Genomic DNA, 16,009 nt, shown 5'->3' on the forward strand with positions numbered 1-16,009 from the left:
GCGCAAAGCACTGTACTTCGTGCTTGAGAGTACTGTAAGACAACAAATAGACACATTCCTGCCACAAGGAGCTCAAATAATAATATAATATTGTTGTATTGTCCTCTCCCAAGCGCTCGGCACACAGTAAGCGCTCAATAAATATGATTGAGTGAATGGATAATAATAGTAATTGTGGTATTGGAGTAGTTGATACTAATTTAATCATAAGTCCTGCCCACAACGAGCTCAAAAAATATGCTATTGTTGTTCTCTCTGAAGTGCTGTGCGCCCAGTAGGCGCTCAGTAAATATGATTGAATGAATGAATAGTAATAGTAATTGTGGTATTGAAGTAGTTAATAATGGTGGGAAGCAGTGGAAAGAGCCCAGGCTTGGGAGTCAGAGGTCATGGGTTCGAATCCCAGCTCTGCCATTTGGCAGCTGTGTGACTGTGGGCAAGTCACTTCACTTCTCTGGGCCTCAGTTCCCTCATCTTTAAAATGGGGATTAACTTTGAGCCTCACGTGGGACAACCTGATTACCCTGTATCTCTCCCAGCGCTTAGAACAGTGCTCTGCACCTAGTAAGCGCTTAACAAATACCAACATTAATTTAATAATAATAAGTCGTGCCCACAATGAGCTCAAATAATGATATAATGTTGTACTCCTCCAAGTGCTGTGCACACAGTACCCGCTCAATAAATATGATTGTGAATGGATAATTGTGGTATCGGAGTAGTTAATACTAATTTAATAATAATAAGTCCTGCCCACAACGAGGTCAAATAATAATATTATGTTGTATTCTCCCAAGCGCTCTGCACGCAGTACGCGCTCAATAAATATGACTGAATGAAAGGATAATAATAGTAATTGTGGTATTGAAGTAGTTAATACTAATTTAATAATAAGAAGTCCTGTCCACAACAAGCTCAAATAATAATATAATGTTTTACTCTCCCAAGCGCTCTGCACACAGTACACGCTCAATAAATATGATTGAATAATGGATAATAATAGAGATTGTGGTATTGAAGTAGTTAATACTGATTTAATAATAAGTCCTGCCCACAAAGAGCTCAAATAATAATATAATGCTGTATTCTCCCAAGCGCTCTACACACAGTACTTGCTCAATAAATATGATTGAATGAATGGATAATAATAGTAATTGTGGTATAGGAGTAGTTAGTAGTAATTTAATAATAGTAAGTCCTGCCCACAATGAGCTCAAATAATAATATAATGTTTCACTCTCCCAAGCGCTCTGCACACAGTACGTGCTCAGTAAATATGATTGAATGGATAATCGTGGTATAGGAGTAGTTAATAGTAATTTAATAATAATAAGTCCTGCCCACAACGAGCTCAAATAATAATATAATGTTTTACTCTCCCAAGCGCTCTGCACACAGTACACACTCAATAAATATGATTGTGAATGGATAATTGTGGTATTGGAGTAGTTAATACTAATTTAATAATAATATAATAGTGTTGTGCATTGCACACAGTAAACACTCAATAAATACGATCGACTGAATAATAGTAATTGTGATATTGGGGTAGTTAATACTAATTTAATACTAATTACTTATATACTGCTGTTATGTTGTACTCTGCACACAGTAAGTGCTCAATAAATATGATTGAATAATAATGGGGATATTGTTATATTGCACTTCCCAATCGATCTGCACCCAGTAAGCGCTCATTATGTTGGAATTAAAGAATGAATAATAATAATTGTGGTGTTTTTGTGCTTACCACGTGCCAGGAACTGTTCTAAGCGCCGGGGTAGATACGGGGTCATCAGGTCTGACCCCGTCCCTGTCCCACATGGGGCTTACGAGAAGCGGCGTGACTCAGTGGAAAGAGCCTGGGCTTGGGAGTCAGAGGTCATGGGTTCGAGTGCCAACTCTGCCACTTGTCTGCTGTGTGACTGTGGGCAAGTCACTTCACTTCTCTGGGCCAGATTCAGATGCTGGTGACTCCCAGGCCTGGGCCCTAGCCATTAGGCCACGTTACTTGTCATCGTCATCATTTTGGTATAGTGTGTTTTTTCCACGGCTCTCCCAGTACCGTGCCTGGCACATAGTAGGTGCTTCATTAGCAGCGTGGCTCAGTGGCAAGAGCCCGGGCTTGGGAGTTAGAGGACATGGGTTCTAATCCCGGCTCTGCCACTTGTCCACTGTGAGACTTTGAGCCAGTCACTTCACTTCTCTGGGGCTCAGTGGCCTCATCTGTAAAATGGGGATGAAGACTGGGAGCCCCACGGGGGACAACCTAATCACCTTGTATCCCCCCAGCGCTTAGAACAGTGTTAGGCACATAGTAAGCGCTTAACAAATACCATAATAATAATAATAGAAGAATAGTTTAATGTCAGGCATTAGTAGTAATGATGATTTTATTAGGTAAGTGCTTACTGTGCGTCAGTCAAGCACTGTTCTAAACGCTGGGGTTGCTACAAGCTAAGCAGGTTGGACTCAGTCCCTGTCACCTTTGGGCCTCACAGTCCCAGTCCCCCTTTTACAGATGAGGGAACTGAGGCCCAGAGAGGCAAAGTGACTTGCCCAAGGTCACCCAGCAGACATGTGGCGGAGCCCGGGATTAGAACCCAGGTCCTTCAGACTAGCAGGCCTGGGCTCTTTCCACTGGGCCGCGCTGCTTTAAATCCTGCTAACCCCTCACCGATCCCTCAGCACATAGTAAGCGCTTAATACCATAATAATGATTGTTGTTATCATCTCTTCAGGCGTTGCCCCGTGTAAAAAAAAGGCTCGTAGAATTCGATGGTGGCTTTTACTCTTTCCTTTTTTGAAATGTAAACCCGGGCAAGTCACCCTCCGGTGGGACGTGTTTAATGGAGCGTCTTTTATGACGGAACAGGGCACCCTCTGCTTCGCGTGGAATAATGAAGTTTTCTCATCCGGCGCCGTGAAATCTAGAAATCTCCAGCTCTAGAAATGATTGTCTTGCCCTAACGACCCGTTGTGCTTTTCACGCTTTTAGGCAACTTCAGTTCGTTCATGCAGAAGGAGATTTTTGAGCAACCAGAATCCGTGGTGAACACGATGAGGGGAAGAGTCAACTTCGACGACTATACTGGTATTTCACTCCTTCGGTCATTCGGTGGTATTTATTGAGCGCTTACTGTGTGTAGAGCACTGAGCTAAGCGCTGGGAAAGTACAGTTCATCAACAGAGACGATCCCTGCCCACAACGGGTATTTAAAGGAGAATCGTTTGTTATTTGCTTCCTGCTCATTGTATCTCGAGACGGAGAACTCCGCTGACCTCTGTGAATGTGTGTTTTTGGCTTTTTTGTGGTATTTGTTAGGCACTTACTACGGGCCAGGGACTGTACTAAGCGCTGGGGATAGAGACAAGATAATCAGGTTGGACACAATCCCTGTCCCATGTGGGGCTCACACTCTTAATCCAGTGAAGAAGCAGCATGGCTTAGTGGATGATAATAATAATAATAATGTTGGTATTTGTTAAGCGCTTACTATGTGCCGAGCACTCTTCTAAGCGCTGGGGGAGATACAGGGTCATCAGGTTGTCCCACGTGAGGCTCCCGGTCTTAGTCCCCAGTTTCCAGATGAGGGAACCGAGGCCCAGAGAAGTGAAGTGACTTGCCCACAGTCACACAGCTGACAAGGGGCAGAGCCGGGATTCGAACCCATGACCTCTAACTCCCAAGCCCGGGCTCTTTCCACTGAGCCACGCTGCTTCCCAGGATAGAGCCTGGGCTTGCGAGTCAGGAGGACCTTGGTTCTAATTCCGGCTCCGCCACATGTCTGCTGGGTGACCTTCGGCAAGTCGCTTCATTTCTCTGGGCCTCAGTTCCCTCATCTGTAAAATGGGGATTGAGAGTGTGTGTCCAGCCTGATTAACTTTGCATGCACTAAGCGCTCAATAAATATGACTAATAATAATAATAATAATTGAGAAGCAGCTTGGCTGAGAAGCAGTTTGGCACAGTGGAAAGAGCCCAAGCCTGGGAGTCAAGGTCAAGGGTTCTAATCCCGCCTCCGCCACTTGTCAGCTGTGTGACTTTGGGCCAGTCACTTCACTTCTCTGGGCCTCAGTTCCCTCATCTGTAAAATGGAGATGGAGACTGTGAGCCCCACGGGGGACAGGGACCGGGTCCAACCCGATCTGCTTGTATCCCCCCTACCGCCTGGCACATAGTTAAGCGCTTAACAAATATAATTATTATGATCTACCCCGGTGCTTGGCGCATATTAAGCACATGTAATATATATAATATAAACTATAATAATATATTATTATAAGAATACTCTAGAATTAAAGATATTAATAATATATTAAGAATAGTTGGCACATATTATGCGCTTAACAAGTACCATAAATATTATGGATGATTCCCAAATCTCCAGCCCCTATCGCTCTCCCTCTCTGCAGTTTTGCGTCTCCTCCTGCCTTCGGGGCCTCGCCACGTGGCTGTCCCCCCCTCATCACCTCCAATTTAAGGTGTCCAGACCAGAGCTCCTCATCTTCCCACCCAAACCCCATCCTCCCCCTGCCTTTCCCACCACTGTAGACGGCACCACCGTCCTCCCCGCCTCCCCCAGCCCGTCACCTAGGCCTTCTCCTCGACTCATAGCTCCCCTTCAACCCACATATTCAATACGTCATCAAATCCTGCCTGTTTTACCATCGCAACATCCCTCCAATCCCTCCCCTTTCCTCTCCATCCTTACCGCCACCACGTTGATCCAAGCACTTCGAAGCGGCGTGGCTTCGTGGCAAGAGCCCGGGCTTGGGAGTCGGGGGTCGTGGGTTCGACTCCCGGCTCCGCCACTCGTCCGCTGTGGGACCTCGGGCAAGTCACTTCGCTTCTCTGGGCCTCAGTTCCCTCCTCTGGAAAATGGGGATGAAGACTGTGATTCCCACAGGGGATAACCTTGTATCCACTCCAGTGCGTCGAAAGCACGTAGCGCTTAACGAATACCATCGTTTATCAGTATTATTATCTCCCGCTTTGATGACGGCATCGGCCTCCTGGCTGACCTCCCGGCCTCCTGTCTCTCCCCGCTCTAGTCCACATTACACCCGTTGCCCGCATCATTTTTCCACAGAAACGTTCAGTCCGTGTCTCCCCGCCCCTCAAGACCCTTCAGGAGTCGTCCATCCACCTCCACGTCAAACAGAAACTCGTCCCCGTCGACTTTAAATCCGTCCATCCTCCGGCCCCCTCCTCCCTCCCCTCCCTCCTCTCCTCCTCCATCCCGGCCCCGCACACTCCGCTCCTCCAAAGCCAACCTCACTCACATCCATCTCATCCATCTCGCCGTCGACACCAGCTTAAGGGGGAACTTAACTGTGTTCTCCAATAATCCCAAAATAAGGTTTTAACCGCACTCGGGTTAAACGACTCCGCTTAGGTCCCGACTAGGGCCGTTGAATTAAAAGAAAAATCGAACTTTTATTTCAGTCAACTTGGGCGGTTTAAAGGATCACATCAAGGAGATCCAGAGATGTCGGCGTTTAATCCTCATCGCCTGCGGAACAAGTTACCACGCCGGGATGGCGGTGAGTCAGGATTTCCTCCTTAGGCTCTTCTTGAACCTGTAATATTAATAATGGCGTTTGTTCAGCGCTTACTATGTGCCGGACACAGTGCTAAGCGCCGGGATGGATCCAGACAAACCGGGATGGACACAGTCCGTGTCCCACGTGGGGCTCGTGGTCTCCATCCCCATTTTCCAGATGAGATAAGTGAGGAAACGTTCATTCAGTCGTATTTATTGAGCACTTACTGTACTAAGCGCTTCAAAGTATAATTCAGCAGTAAAGAGAGACAATCCCTGCCCACACCGGGCTTAGAGTCTAGAAGGGGGGAGACAGACATTCATTCAATAGTACGTATTGAGCGCTTACTATGTGCAGAGCACTGACATCGGAACCGGGAAACAGGCATCAATAGAAATAAATAGAATTATAGATCTATACACATCAAAACAAGTAAGCAGGTGTCAATATAAATATAAATATTTAGAATAATAATAATGTTGGTATTTGTTAAGCACTTACTATGTGCCGAACACTGTTCTAAGCTCTGGGGTAGACACAGGGGAATCAGGTTGTCCCACGTGGGGCTCACAGTTGATCCCCATTTTACAGATGAGGTAACTGAGGCACCGAGAAGTGAAGTGACTTGCCCAAAGTCACACAGCTGACAAGTGGCAGAGCTGGGGTTCGAACCCATGACCTCTGACTCCAAAGCCCGGGCTCCTTCCAGTGAGGCACGCTAATAAATAGAATTAAGTAGTGTGGGGCGGGGAGCGGGGGGAGAGCAAAGGGAGCGAGTCGAGGTGACGTGGAGGGGAGGGGGAGCTGAGGAAAAGGGGGGCTCAGTCTGAAACAGAGCAAATAAATTGTGGTATTTGTTAAGCGCTTACTATGTGCAGAGCACTGTTCTAAGCGCTGGGGGATGCAAGGTGATCAGTTTGTCCCACGTGGGGCTCACCGTTTTTTTAATCCCCATTTGACAGATGAGGTAACTGAGGCACAGAGAAGTGAAGGGACTTGCCCAAGGTCACACAGCAGACAAGAGGCAGAGCCAGGATTAGAACCCGTGACCTCTGACTCCAAAGACCGTGCCCTTTCCACTGAGCCATGCTATTTGTTAAGCGCTTACTATGTGCAGAGCACAGTTCTAAGCGCTGGGGGATACAAGGTGATCAGTTTGTCCCACGTGGGGCTCGCCGTTTTTTTAATCCCCATTTGACAGATGAGGTAACTGAGGCACAGAGAAGTGAAGGGACTTGCCCAAGGTCACACAGCAGACAAGAGGCAGAGCCGGGATTAGAACCCATGACCTTCTGACTCCCGGGCTAGGCCAGGCTGTAGATTCCCGACTTGCTCCCTGGACTCTCCGTGAGCTTGTTGTATTATGTTCTCCCGGTCAGAATCTGTGGTGAACACGAAGCGAGGAAGAGCCAACTTTGACTCTACTGGTAATTAAAAAGGAATATTTTTTTGGATCATTTCCTTCCCAGTGTGTCCCGAGACTGAGAATTCCAAAGACCAGTGTCCTCTGTGAATGATTTGTTTTTATTTTACAATTTTGGTTACGCAAAAATCAGAGACACCTAGTAAGCGCTCAGTAAATGCCACCAGTTGACTGATTTGGCCTCTTGGACTCCCCAGCCAATTGAAAAACTAAAAATGATAATTGTATTGTTAAGTGCTCACTACATGCCAGGCACTGTGCTGGGCGCTGGGCGAATACAAGCAAATCAGGATGGATACAGTCCCTGGATTAATGGGGCTCTTAATCCTCATTTTTACAGGTGAGAGAGCCGAGGCGCAGAGACGTGAAGTGGCTTGCCCGAGGCCACACAGCAGACAAGGGATGGAGTCAGGATTAGAACCCAAGTCCTTCTGACTCCCAGACCTGTGGTCTCTCCACTAGGCAGCTCTGAAGGGGAATCAGTCAATCAGTGGTATTTATTGAGCACTTACTGTGTGCAGAGGCCTAGTGGCTGGAGCTTGGGCCGGGCAGTCCTAAGGACCTGGGTTCTAATCCCCGGCTCTGCCACCTGTCTGCCGTGTGACCTTAGGTGAGTCACTTGGGAAGCGGCGTGGCTCAGTGGAAAGAGCCTGGGCTTCGGAGTCATAGGTCATGGGCTCGACTCCCGGCTCTGCCACTTGTCAGCTGTGTGACCGTGGGCGAGTCGCTTCACTTCTCTGTGCCTCGCTGACCTCATCTGTAAAACGGGGATTAACTGTGAGCCTCACGTGGGACAACCCGATGACCCTGTATCTCCCCCAGCGCTTAGAACAGGGCTCTGCACAGAGTAAGCGCGTAACAAATACCAACATTATTACTTCACTTCCTCCGTGCCTCCATTTATCTCATCTGAAAAACGGGGATTGAGACCGTGACTCAAGTGGGACAGTGACTGTGTCCACCTTCATTTTTCTAGTAAGCGCTTAACAAATACCAGCATTATTATTATTTTCTCATTCGGTTGTATTTATTGAGCGCTTACTGTGTGCAGAGCATTCTACCAAGCGCTTGGAAAGTACAATTCGGCAACAAAGAGAGTCGATCCCTGCCCACGACTGGCTCGGAGTCTAGAAAGGGGGGGAGACAGACATTCATTCATTCATTCAATCGTATTTATTGAGCGCTTACTGTGTGCAGAGCACTGTACCAACCTGATGGTCTTGGATCTACCCCAGAGCTTAATGCAGTGACTGGCACATAGGAGGCGCTTAACAAATACTATCGACACATAAAGAAGCGCTTAGGTAGAGTCCAATACAACTTATTCCGTAATTATGTCCCCTGCCCGCAAGGAACTTCCGGTCTAGAGCCGGGAAAGTGGAATTGTCCCCTGGATTCCCCTGGCTTGCCGGAGAAAGCCCGTCCCGGTCGGGGAATTCTTTGAACTTTTCCCCAACCTTTCCTTCGTGCCTCCAGAACCTGTCCTCCTCACCTCAGGGCAGGAAAATTGCATCGGAAGCCGGGGCGGGAGAGGATATTTTTCGACCCCAGGCAGAATCAATCGAGAGAGAGGAAATGTAGAGCTTATTAGGTGCTTCCCCGTAGTGCTTTGCAACAGGAAGCGTTCCATAAGTCCCATTTGTTGGTCGATGATTAAAGCTAGCTCTTCTCCAAAATGAGGCAACTCTTTGATGTCTGGTGAGATTTTATCTTTTTTTCTCTTTTCTTACGGGGAAGGAAAAAGGGTGTTGAGTCCCCATTTTACAGATGAGGAAATGGAGGCCCCGAGAAGTCAAGCGACTTGCCTGCTGTGTGACCTTGGCCAAGTAACCTCACTTCTCTGTGCCTCATATGTGGAAAATGGGGAGGGAGACCGGGAGCCCCACGTGGGACAGGGACTGGGTCCCACCCGATTTGCTTGGATCCACCCCAGCGCTTAGTACCGTGCCTGGCCCGTAATAATCATTATTATTAAGTGGCGGAGTCGAGATTGGAACCCAGATCTTTTGATTCCCAGGCCTGGGCTCTTTCCACTAGGCCACGGTGATTTTTCCCAGTGCCATTTTTCATATTGGCCTTCTGAGCCCATTCACTTGACATAACCTTGGTCTCTAGACCGGAAGCTCATTGTGGGCAGGGAATGTCTGTTTCTTGTTCTCTCATCCTCTCCCAAGCCGTTAGTACAGTGCTCTGCACACAGTAAGCACTCAATAAATACCACTGAATGAATGAAGCAGCGTGGCTCAGTGGAAAGAGCCCGGGCTTGGGAGTCAGAGGTCACGGGTTCGAATCCCGGATCTGCCCCTTGTCAGCGGTGTGACTGTGGGCAAGTCACTTCGCTTCTCTGGGCCTCAGTGACCTCATCTGTCAAAGGGGGATGAAGACCGTGAGCCTCCCGTGGGACAACCCGATTCCCCTGTATCTCCCCCAGCGCTTAGAACAGTGCTCTGCACGTAGTAAGCGCTTAACAAATACCAACGTTATTATTATTATTAAGAATGATGATAATTATGGTATTTGTTGAGCGCTCACTGTGTGCCACGCACTATCCTGGCTCTGCCACTTGTCAGCTGTGTGACTGTGGGCAAGTCACTTCACTTCTCTGGGCCTCAGTTCCCTCATCTGTAAAATGGGGATGAAGACTGAGCCTCATGTGGGACAACCTGATGACCCTGTATCTCCCCCAGCGCTTAGAATAGTGCTCTGCACGTAGTAAGCGCTTAACAAATGGCAATATTATTATTATTATTATTATTATTATTATTATCACTCTAGTCTGGGCTTCCAAAACAAGTGAGAGAAGGAGAACTCACATTTTTAAAAAAAGATTTGGATTTTCTGTGCTTGCAATGAACAAGATTCGAATTGCGCTCTCTCTTGTCCTTCTTATGTAGACTGTGAGCCCCTTGAGGGACAGGGATTGGGTCCTACCTGATGAACTTGAATCTACCCCAGCGCTTAGAACAGTGCTTGGTACGTAGTAAGCACTTAAAAACAATATGGAGGCGACTCCAAGATTAAGCCCTCTTATCTGTGACTCTCCTTTTACGTCATCTCTGCACTTAGCTCTGCCCCCTTTAAGCTTTTGATATTAACAATAATGATAGTATTTGTTAAGCGCTTACTACGTGCAGAGCACTGTTCTAAGCGCTGGGGGAGATACAGGGTCATCAGGTTGTCCCGCGTGAGGCTCACAGTTAATCCCCATTTTACAGATGAGGTCACTGAGGCCCAGAGAAGTGAAGCGACTCGCCCGCGGTCCCACAGCTGACAAGTGGCAGAGCCGGGAGTCGAACCCATGACCTCTCACTCCGAAGTCCAGGCTCTTTCCACTGAGCCACGCTGCTTCCCATACTATGTGCCAAGCACTGTTCTAAGCGCTGGCCCCATTCTCAACCCCACAGACTTGTGAACACAGCTCTCATTTTCTTATTTATTCATCCATCAATCAAGCACGGTGGGACAACCTGATGTCCCTGTATCTACCCCAGTGCTTAGAACAGTGCTCTGCACGTAGTAAACGCTTAACAAATACTAGCATTATTGAGAAGCAGCGTGGCTCAGTGGAAAGAGCCCGGGCTTGGGAGTCAGGGGTCATGGGTTCGAATCCCTCCTCTGCCCCTTGTCAGCTGGGTGACGGTGGGCAAGTCACTTCACTTCTCTGGGCCTCAGTGACCTCATCTGGAAAATGGGGATTAAGACAGCCTCACGTGGGACAACCTGATTACCTTGTATCTACCCCAGCGCTTAGAACGCTGCTCTGCACATAGTAAGCGCTTAACAAATACCAACATTATTATTTATTGAGCACTCACTACGTGCAGAACGCTCAACTAAGCAGTCCGGGAAGTGCGATACAAAAATTAGCAGATGTGCTCCCTGCCCACAGTGAGCGTGCAGTCTTGAGGGGGAGACAGACATTGAAAGAATAAATTTTATTTCTTCTCTGGACTGTAAGCTCCTTGTGGGCCGAAATCATATCTACCGGTGCTGTTGTATTGGACTCTCCCAAACGCTTAGGACAGCGCTCTGCCTAAGCGCTCCATAAATACAGTCGACGGATTGAAAACGTCCTGCTTACGTTCCGGGAGGGAAATCCCTCTTTCTGGATCCGCCCTCGCTCCTTTTATCTTTCCGGAGCTGCTTTTCGGAGCCGCAGAATTGGTGGCTTTTCAGACTAAAGAAATATCCGTGACGCCCGGCTCTTTTTTACCCACTTCTGCTGTGATGGGTTTTTGCTCTTGGCAACCCGAGGGTCGGTTTCTTTATAGAGGTGGTGTGATGCTACCGATGAGGCAGTCTAATTAAACCAGTCTTTTAGGGTGTTTAGGGACGGGGAAAGGCCTGTTCGTGGAATGTTTATTATTTGAGATTAAGTACGCTCAAGTGTGGAAAGAACAGAAAGGCACCGTCCTCGTCTTTGCGAAAATCACGTCGTAAAGGGGAGGGGGGAAGAAGGGCAAACGTACCAGAGAGAGAGGTTTTTTTGCTCTTTATTTTCTTTTTTTAATTGACTCTGGGTTGGGACCTACGTATTATGATTGGGAGGGCCTTTTGCCTGGGTTTTTTAGTTGTTGCATTTTGTATAGTGAGAAGATCAGCAGTAGAAGAGCGGAGCGTGCGGGCGGCGAGGGAGGAGGCGAGAAGGGAGGGGAGGTAGGAGGGGGCCGGGGGATGGTCGGCTTTAAAGCCGACGGTGAGAAGTTTTTGTTTTGTCACACGGCAAGCAAATGCCAGAGCTGGGTTATATATGTTGATGCTATTGATGCCTGTTGACGTGTTTTGTGGTCTGACTCCCCCCCTCTAGAACAGTGCTCGGCACATAGTAAGCGCTTAACAAATACCAACATTATCATTATTAGTATTAGACTGTGAGCTCGTTGTTGGGTAGGGATTGGCTCTCTCTGTTGCTGAATTCATTCTTCATTCAGTCGTATTTATTGAGCGCTTACTGTGTGCAGAGCACTGTACTAAGCACTTGGAAAGTACAATTGGGTAACAGATAGAGGCAATCCCTACCCAACAGTGGGCTCCCAGTCTAGAAAGGGGGAGACTGTCAGTAAATACAAAAGAAGTAGGCATCAATAGCATCAAAATAGATAAATAGAATTATAGACATATACACATCATTAATAAAATAAATAGAATAATATCTCTATATACACAGAAGTGCTTTGAGGAGGGGAAGGGGGTAGAACAGAGAGAGGGAGGGAGTCGGGGCGATGGGGAGGGGAGGAGGAGCGGAGGGAAAAGGGGGTTCTGTGTGGGAAGGCCTCCTGGAGGAGGTGACCTCTCAGGAGGGCTTTGAAGAGAGTTAGTTTGGCGGAGGTGAGGAGGGAGGGCATTCCAGGTCAGAGGCGGGACGTGAGCCAGAGATCGACGGCGGGACGGGCGAGCCGGAGGCCCAGGGAGGAGGTGAGCGGCGGCAGAGGAGCGCAGTGTGCGGCCCGGGAAGGAGGAGGAGGAGAGAAGGGAGGGGAAGGAGGAGGGGGCCGGGGGCTGGACGGACTTTAAAGCCAAGGGTGACGAGTTTTTGTTTGATACGGAGGTGGAGGGGCGACCACTGGAGATTTTTGAGGAAGGGAGTGATGTGCCCAGAGCGTTTCTGTAGAAAGATAATCCGGGCAACGGAGCGAAGTCTAGACTGAAGCGGGGAGAGACAGGAGGATGGGAGATCAGAGAGGAGGCTGATGCCATAATCCAGTCGGGATAGGATGAGTGATTGTACCGGCAAGGTAGCATTTTGGATGGAGAGGAAAGGGTGGATCTTGGCGGTGTTGTGAAGGTGAGACCGGCAGGCGTTGGCGACGGACTGGATGTGTGGGGTAGATGAGAGAGCGGAGTCAAGGACGACCCCGAGGCTGCGGGCCCGAGAGACGGGAAGGATGGCGGTGCCGTCCATGATGACGGGGAAGCCGGGGAGAGGGCAGGGTTTGGGAGGGAAGGTAAGGAGCTCAGTTTAAGACGTGTTGAGTTTTAGGCGGCGGGCGGACATCCAGGTGGAGACATCCCGGAGGCAAGAGGAGATACGAGCCTGGAGGGAGGGGGAGAGAACAGGGAAGGAGATGGAGATTCGGGTGTCATCTGCCTAGAGATGATCGTTGAGGCCTTGGGAGCGAATGAGTTCATCGAGGGAGTGAGTGTAGATGGAGAACGGAAGAGGGCCGGGAACTGACCCTTGAGGAACTCCGACAGTTAAAGGATGGGAGGGGGAGGAGGGTCCGGCGAAGGAGACCGAGAAGGACCGGCCGGAGAGGTGAGAGGAGAACCGGGAGAGGACGGAGTCCGTGAAGCCAAGGTGAGATAAGGTATGGAGGAGGAGGGGATGGTCGACGGTGTCAAAGGCAGCAGAGAGGTCAAGGAGGATTAAGACAGAGTGGGAGCCGTTGGATTTGGGAAGAAGGAGGTCATGGGTGACCCTTGAGAGGGTAGTTTCGGTAGAGTGGAGGGGACGGAAGCCAGATCGGAGGGGGTCCAGGAGAGGGTTGGAGTTGAGGAATCGTAGGCAGCGAATGTAGACGACTCGTTGTAGGAGTTTGGAAAGGAAGGGTAGGAGGGAGATAGAGCGATAACTGGAAGGGGAAGTGGGGTCGAGAGGGGTTTTTTTTAGGATGGGGGAGACGTGGGCATGTTTGAAGGCAGAGGGGAAGAGCCGTTGGAGAGTGAGCGGTTGAAGATGGAAGTTAAGGAAGGGAGGAGGGCAGGGGCGATGGTTTTTGTAAGGTGAGCGGGAATGGGGTCCGAAGCACAGGTGGAGGGGGTGGCGCTTGCGAGGAGGGAGGAGATCTCCTCTGAGGATACTGCAGGGAAAGATGGGAAAGTAGGGGAGAGGGTCATTCGATTCATTCAATTGTATTTATTGAGCGCTTACTATGTGCAGAGCACTGTACTAAGTGCTTGGAACGTACAGTTCGTGGGGGGAGATGGAGAACGGGGAGGGATGACTTTGGGGAGCTCAGACCTGATGGTGTTAATTTTCCTAATGAAGTAGGTGGCCAGATCGTTGGGGGTGAGGGATGGAGGAGGGGGAGAAAAAGAGGGCCCGAGGAGGGGGTTCAATGTCCGGAACGGCTGAATCGTACTTTCCAAGCGCTTAGTACAGTGCTCTGCACACAGTAAGCGCTCAACAAATGAATGAACGAATGACTGAATGAATGTGAGCCCCATATGGGACAGGGACTGCGTCCCACCCTATTTGCTTGTATCCACCCCAGTGCTTAGTACAGTGTCTTGCATATAGTAAGTGCTTAACAAATACCATTATGGTTACAGTGCCTGGCACATAATAAGCGCTTAACAAATACCACAATTATTATTATTGTTATTACTGAGTGCCTGGGAGAGGACAATACAACAATAAACAGACACATTCCCTGCCCACAGTGAGCTGATAGTCTAGAGGGGGAGACAGGCATGAATAGAAATAAATAAATAGATAAATTACAGATATCTACAAAAGTGCTCTGTTGTATTGTGCTCTCCCAATTCAGTAGGACCTCATTCTGCAGACAGTAAGTGCTCAATAAGTAACATCACTCGGTTGTTATTTGTACTAATAATGATAATGGTAGCAATAATAAATATGGTATTTTATTAATAATAATGATGATGGCATTTGTTAAGCGCTTACTATTTTCTAAGCGCTAGGGGAGATACCAGGTAATCAGGTTGTCCCCCATGGGGTGCTCAGTCTTAGTCCCCATTTTCCAGATGAGGGAACTGAGGCCCGGAGAAGTGAAATGACGGGCCCAAAGTCACCCAGCTGAGAAGTGGCCGAGGCAGGATCAGAACCCACGACCTCTGACTCCCAAGCCCGGGCTCTTTCCGCTAAGCCCGTTAAGTGCCGACCTCTGTACTAAGCCCCGGGGTGGATCCAAGCAAATGGGCTTGGACCCGGTCCCTGTCCCACGTGAGGCTCACAGTCTTCAATCCCCATTTTACAGATGAGGAAACGGAGGCCCGGAGAAGTGAAGGGCTTCGTGAAGTCCTCGAGTCCACGTCGGCCGGTCGGGCCAATCAGGAGGAGCCCCAAATCCTACTGTCATTTTTCTGTTCAGTGTTGCTCTTGTCTGTCTTTCATGGTATTTGTTAAATGCGCTGACAGATAATCATCATCATAATAATAATTACGGTATATGTAAGCACTTACTCTGTGCCAGACACCGTTCTAGCACTGGGGCGGGTTCATTCATTCGTATTTATTGAGCGCTTACTGTGTGCAGAACACTGGACTAAGCACTTGGGGAGGATGCAGGGCATCCGTAACCAGACACCTTCCCTGCCCACAGCGAGCTGACAGTGTAGAGGAGGAGCTTACATTCTAGAGTATAGAAGCTGATGGGGTTGGACGCGGTCCCCGGCCCACGCGGGGCTCACGGTCTCCATCCCCCTTTGACAGATGAGGGAACTGAGGCCCAGAGAAGGGCAGTGACTTGCCCAAGGTCACACAGCAGACGAGTGGCGGAGCCGCGAGTAGAACCCAAGACCATCCAACTCCCAGGCCCGCGCTGCTTCACTAATACGATCCACTAAGCCATGCTGCTTCTCTGATGCTATTAGTGTTCGTATTTTCATCGTCTTTATGAGTATTATTGTTATCATTATTATCATTTGTAGTATTATTATATTATTATTAGAGAACCAGCAGGGCCTATTGGATAGAGCACCTGGATGTCAGAAGGTCATGGGTTCTAATCCTGGCTCTGCCACTTGTCCGCTGCGTGACCTTGGGCAAGTCACTTGACTTCTCCGGGCCTCAGTTCCCTCATCTGGAAAATGGGGATTAAGAGTGTGAGCCCCATGTGGGGTTCTAATGTGCTGCGTGACTTTGGGCAAGTCACTTGGCTTCTCTGGGGCTCAGTTCCCTCATCTGGAAAATGGGGATGAAGACCTTGAGCCCCATGTGAGACAGGGACTGCGTCCAACTCAATTCTCTTGCATCTACTTTAGCGCTTAGAACAGTGCCTGTCACATAGTAAGCGTTTAACAAATACCTTATCATTATTATTATTTACTGAGGACCTCTCCCACCGAATTCTC

The 16,009-nt window shown here is 48.8% G+C and overlaps 1 protein-coding gene across 2 annotated transcripts in view; it reads left to right on the forward strand.

The window, feature by feature from the left end:
* The window catches only part of GFPT1 (glutamine--fructose-6-phosphate transaminase 1), a 107,430-nt gene that overhangs the window by 64,699 nt on the left and 26,722 nt on the right, over positions 1-16,009 (forward strand). For both annotated transcript variants that reach the window (XM_029066395.2, XM_029066397.2), the window contains 2 exons: positions 2,999-3,094; positions 5,450-5,547. In XM_029066395.2, coding sequence (XP_028922228.1) covers positions 2,999-3,094; positions 5,450-5,547 — 194 coding nt within the window. The remainder of the gene's footprint in view (positions 1-2,998; positions 3,095-5,449; positions 5,548-16,009) is intronic.

This window comes from Ornithorhynchus anatinus, chromosome 5 (assembly GCF_004115215.2).
Source record: "Ornithorhynchus anatinus isolate Pmale09 chromosome 5, mOrnAna1.pri.v4, whole genome shotgun sequence".
Taxonomy (NCBI): Eukaryota; Metazoa; Chordata; class Mammalia; order Monotremata; family Ornithorhynchidae; genus Ornithorhynchus; species Ornithorhynchus anatinus.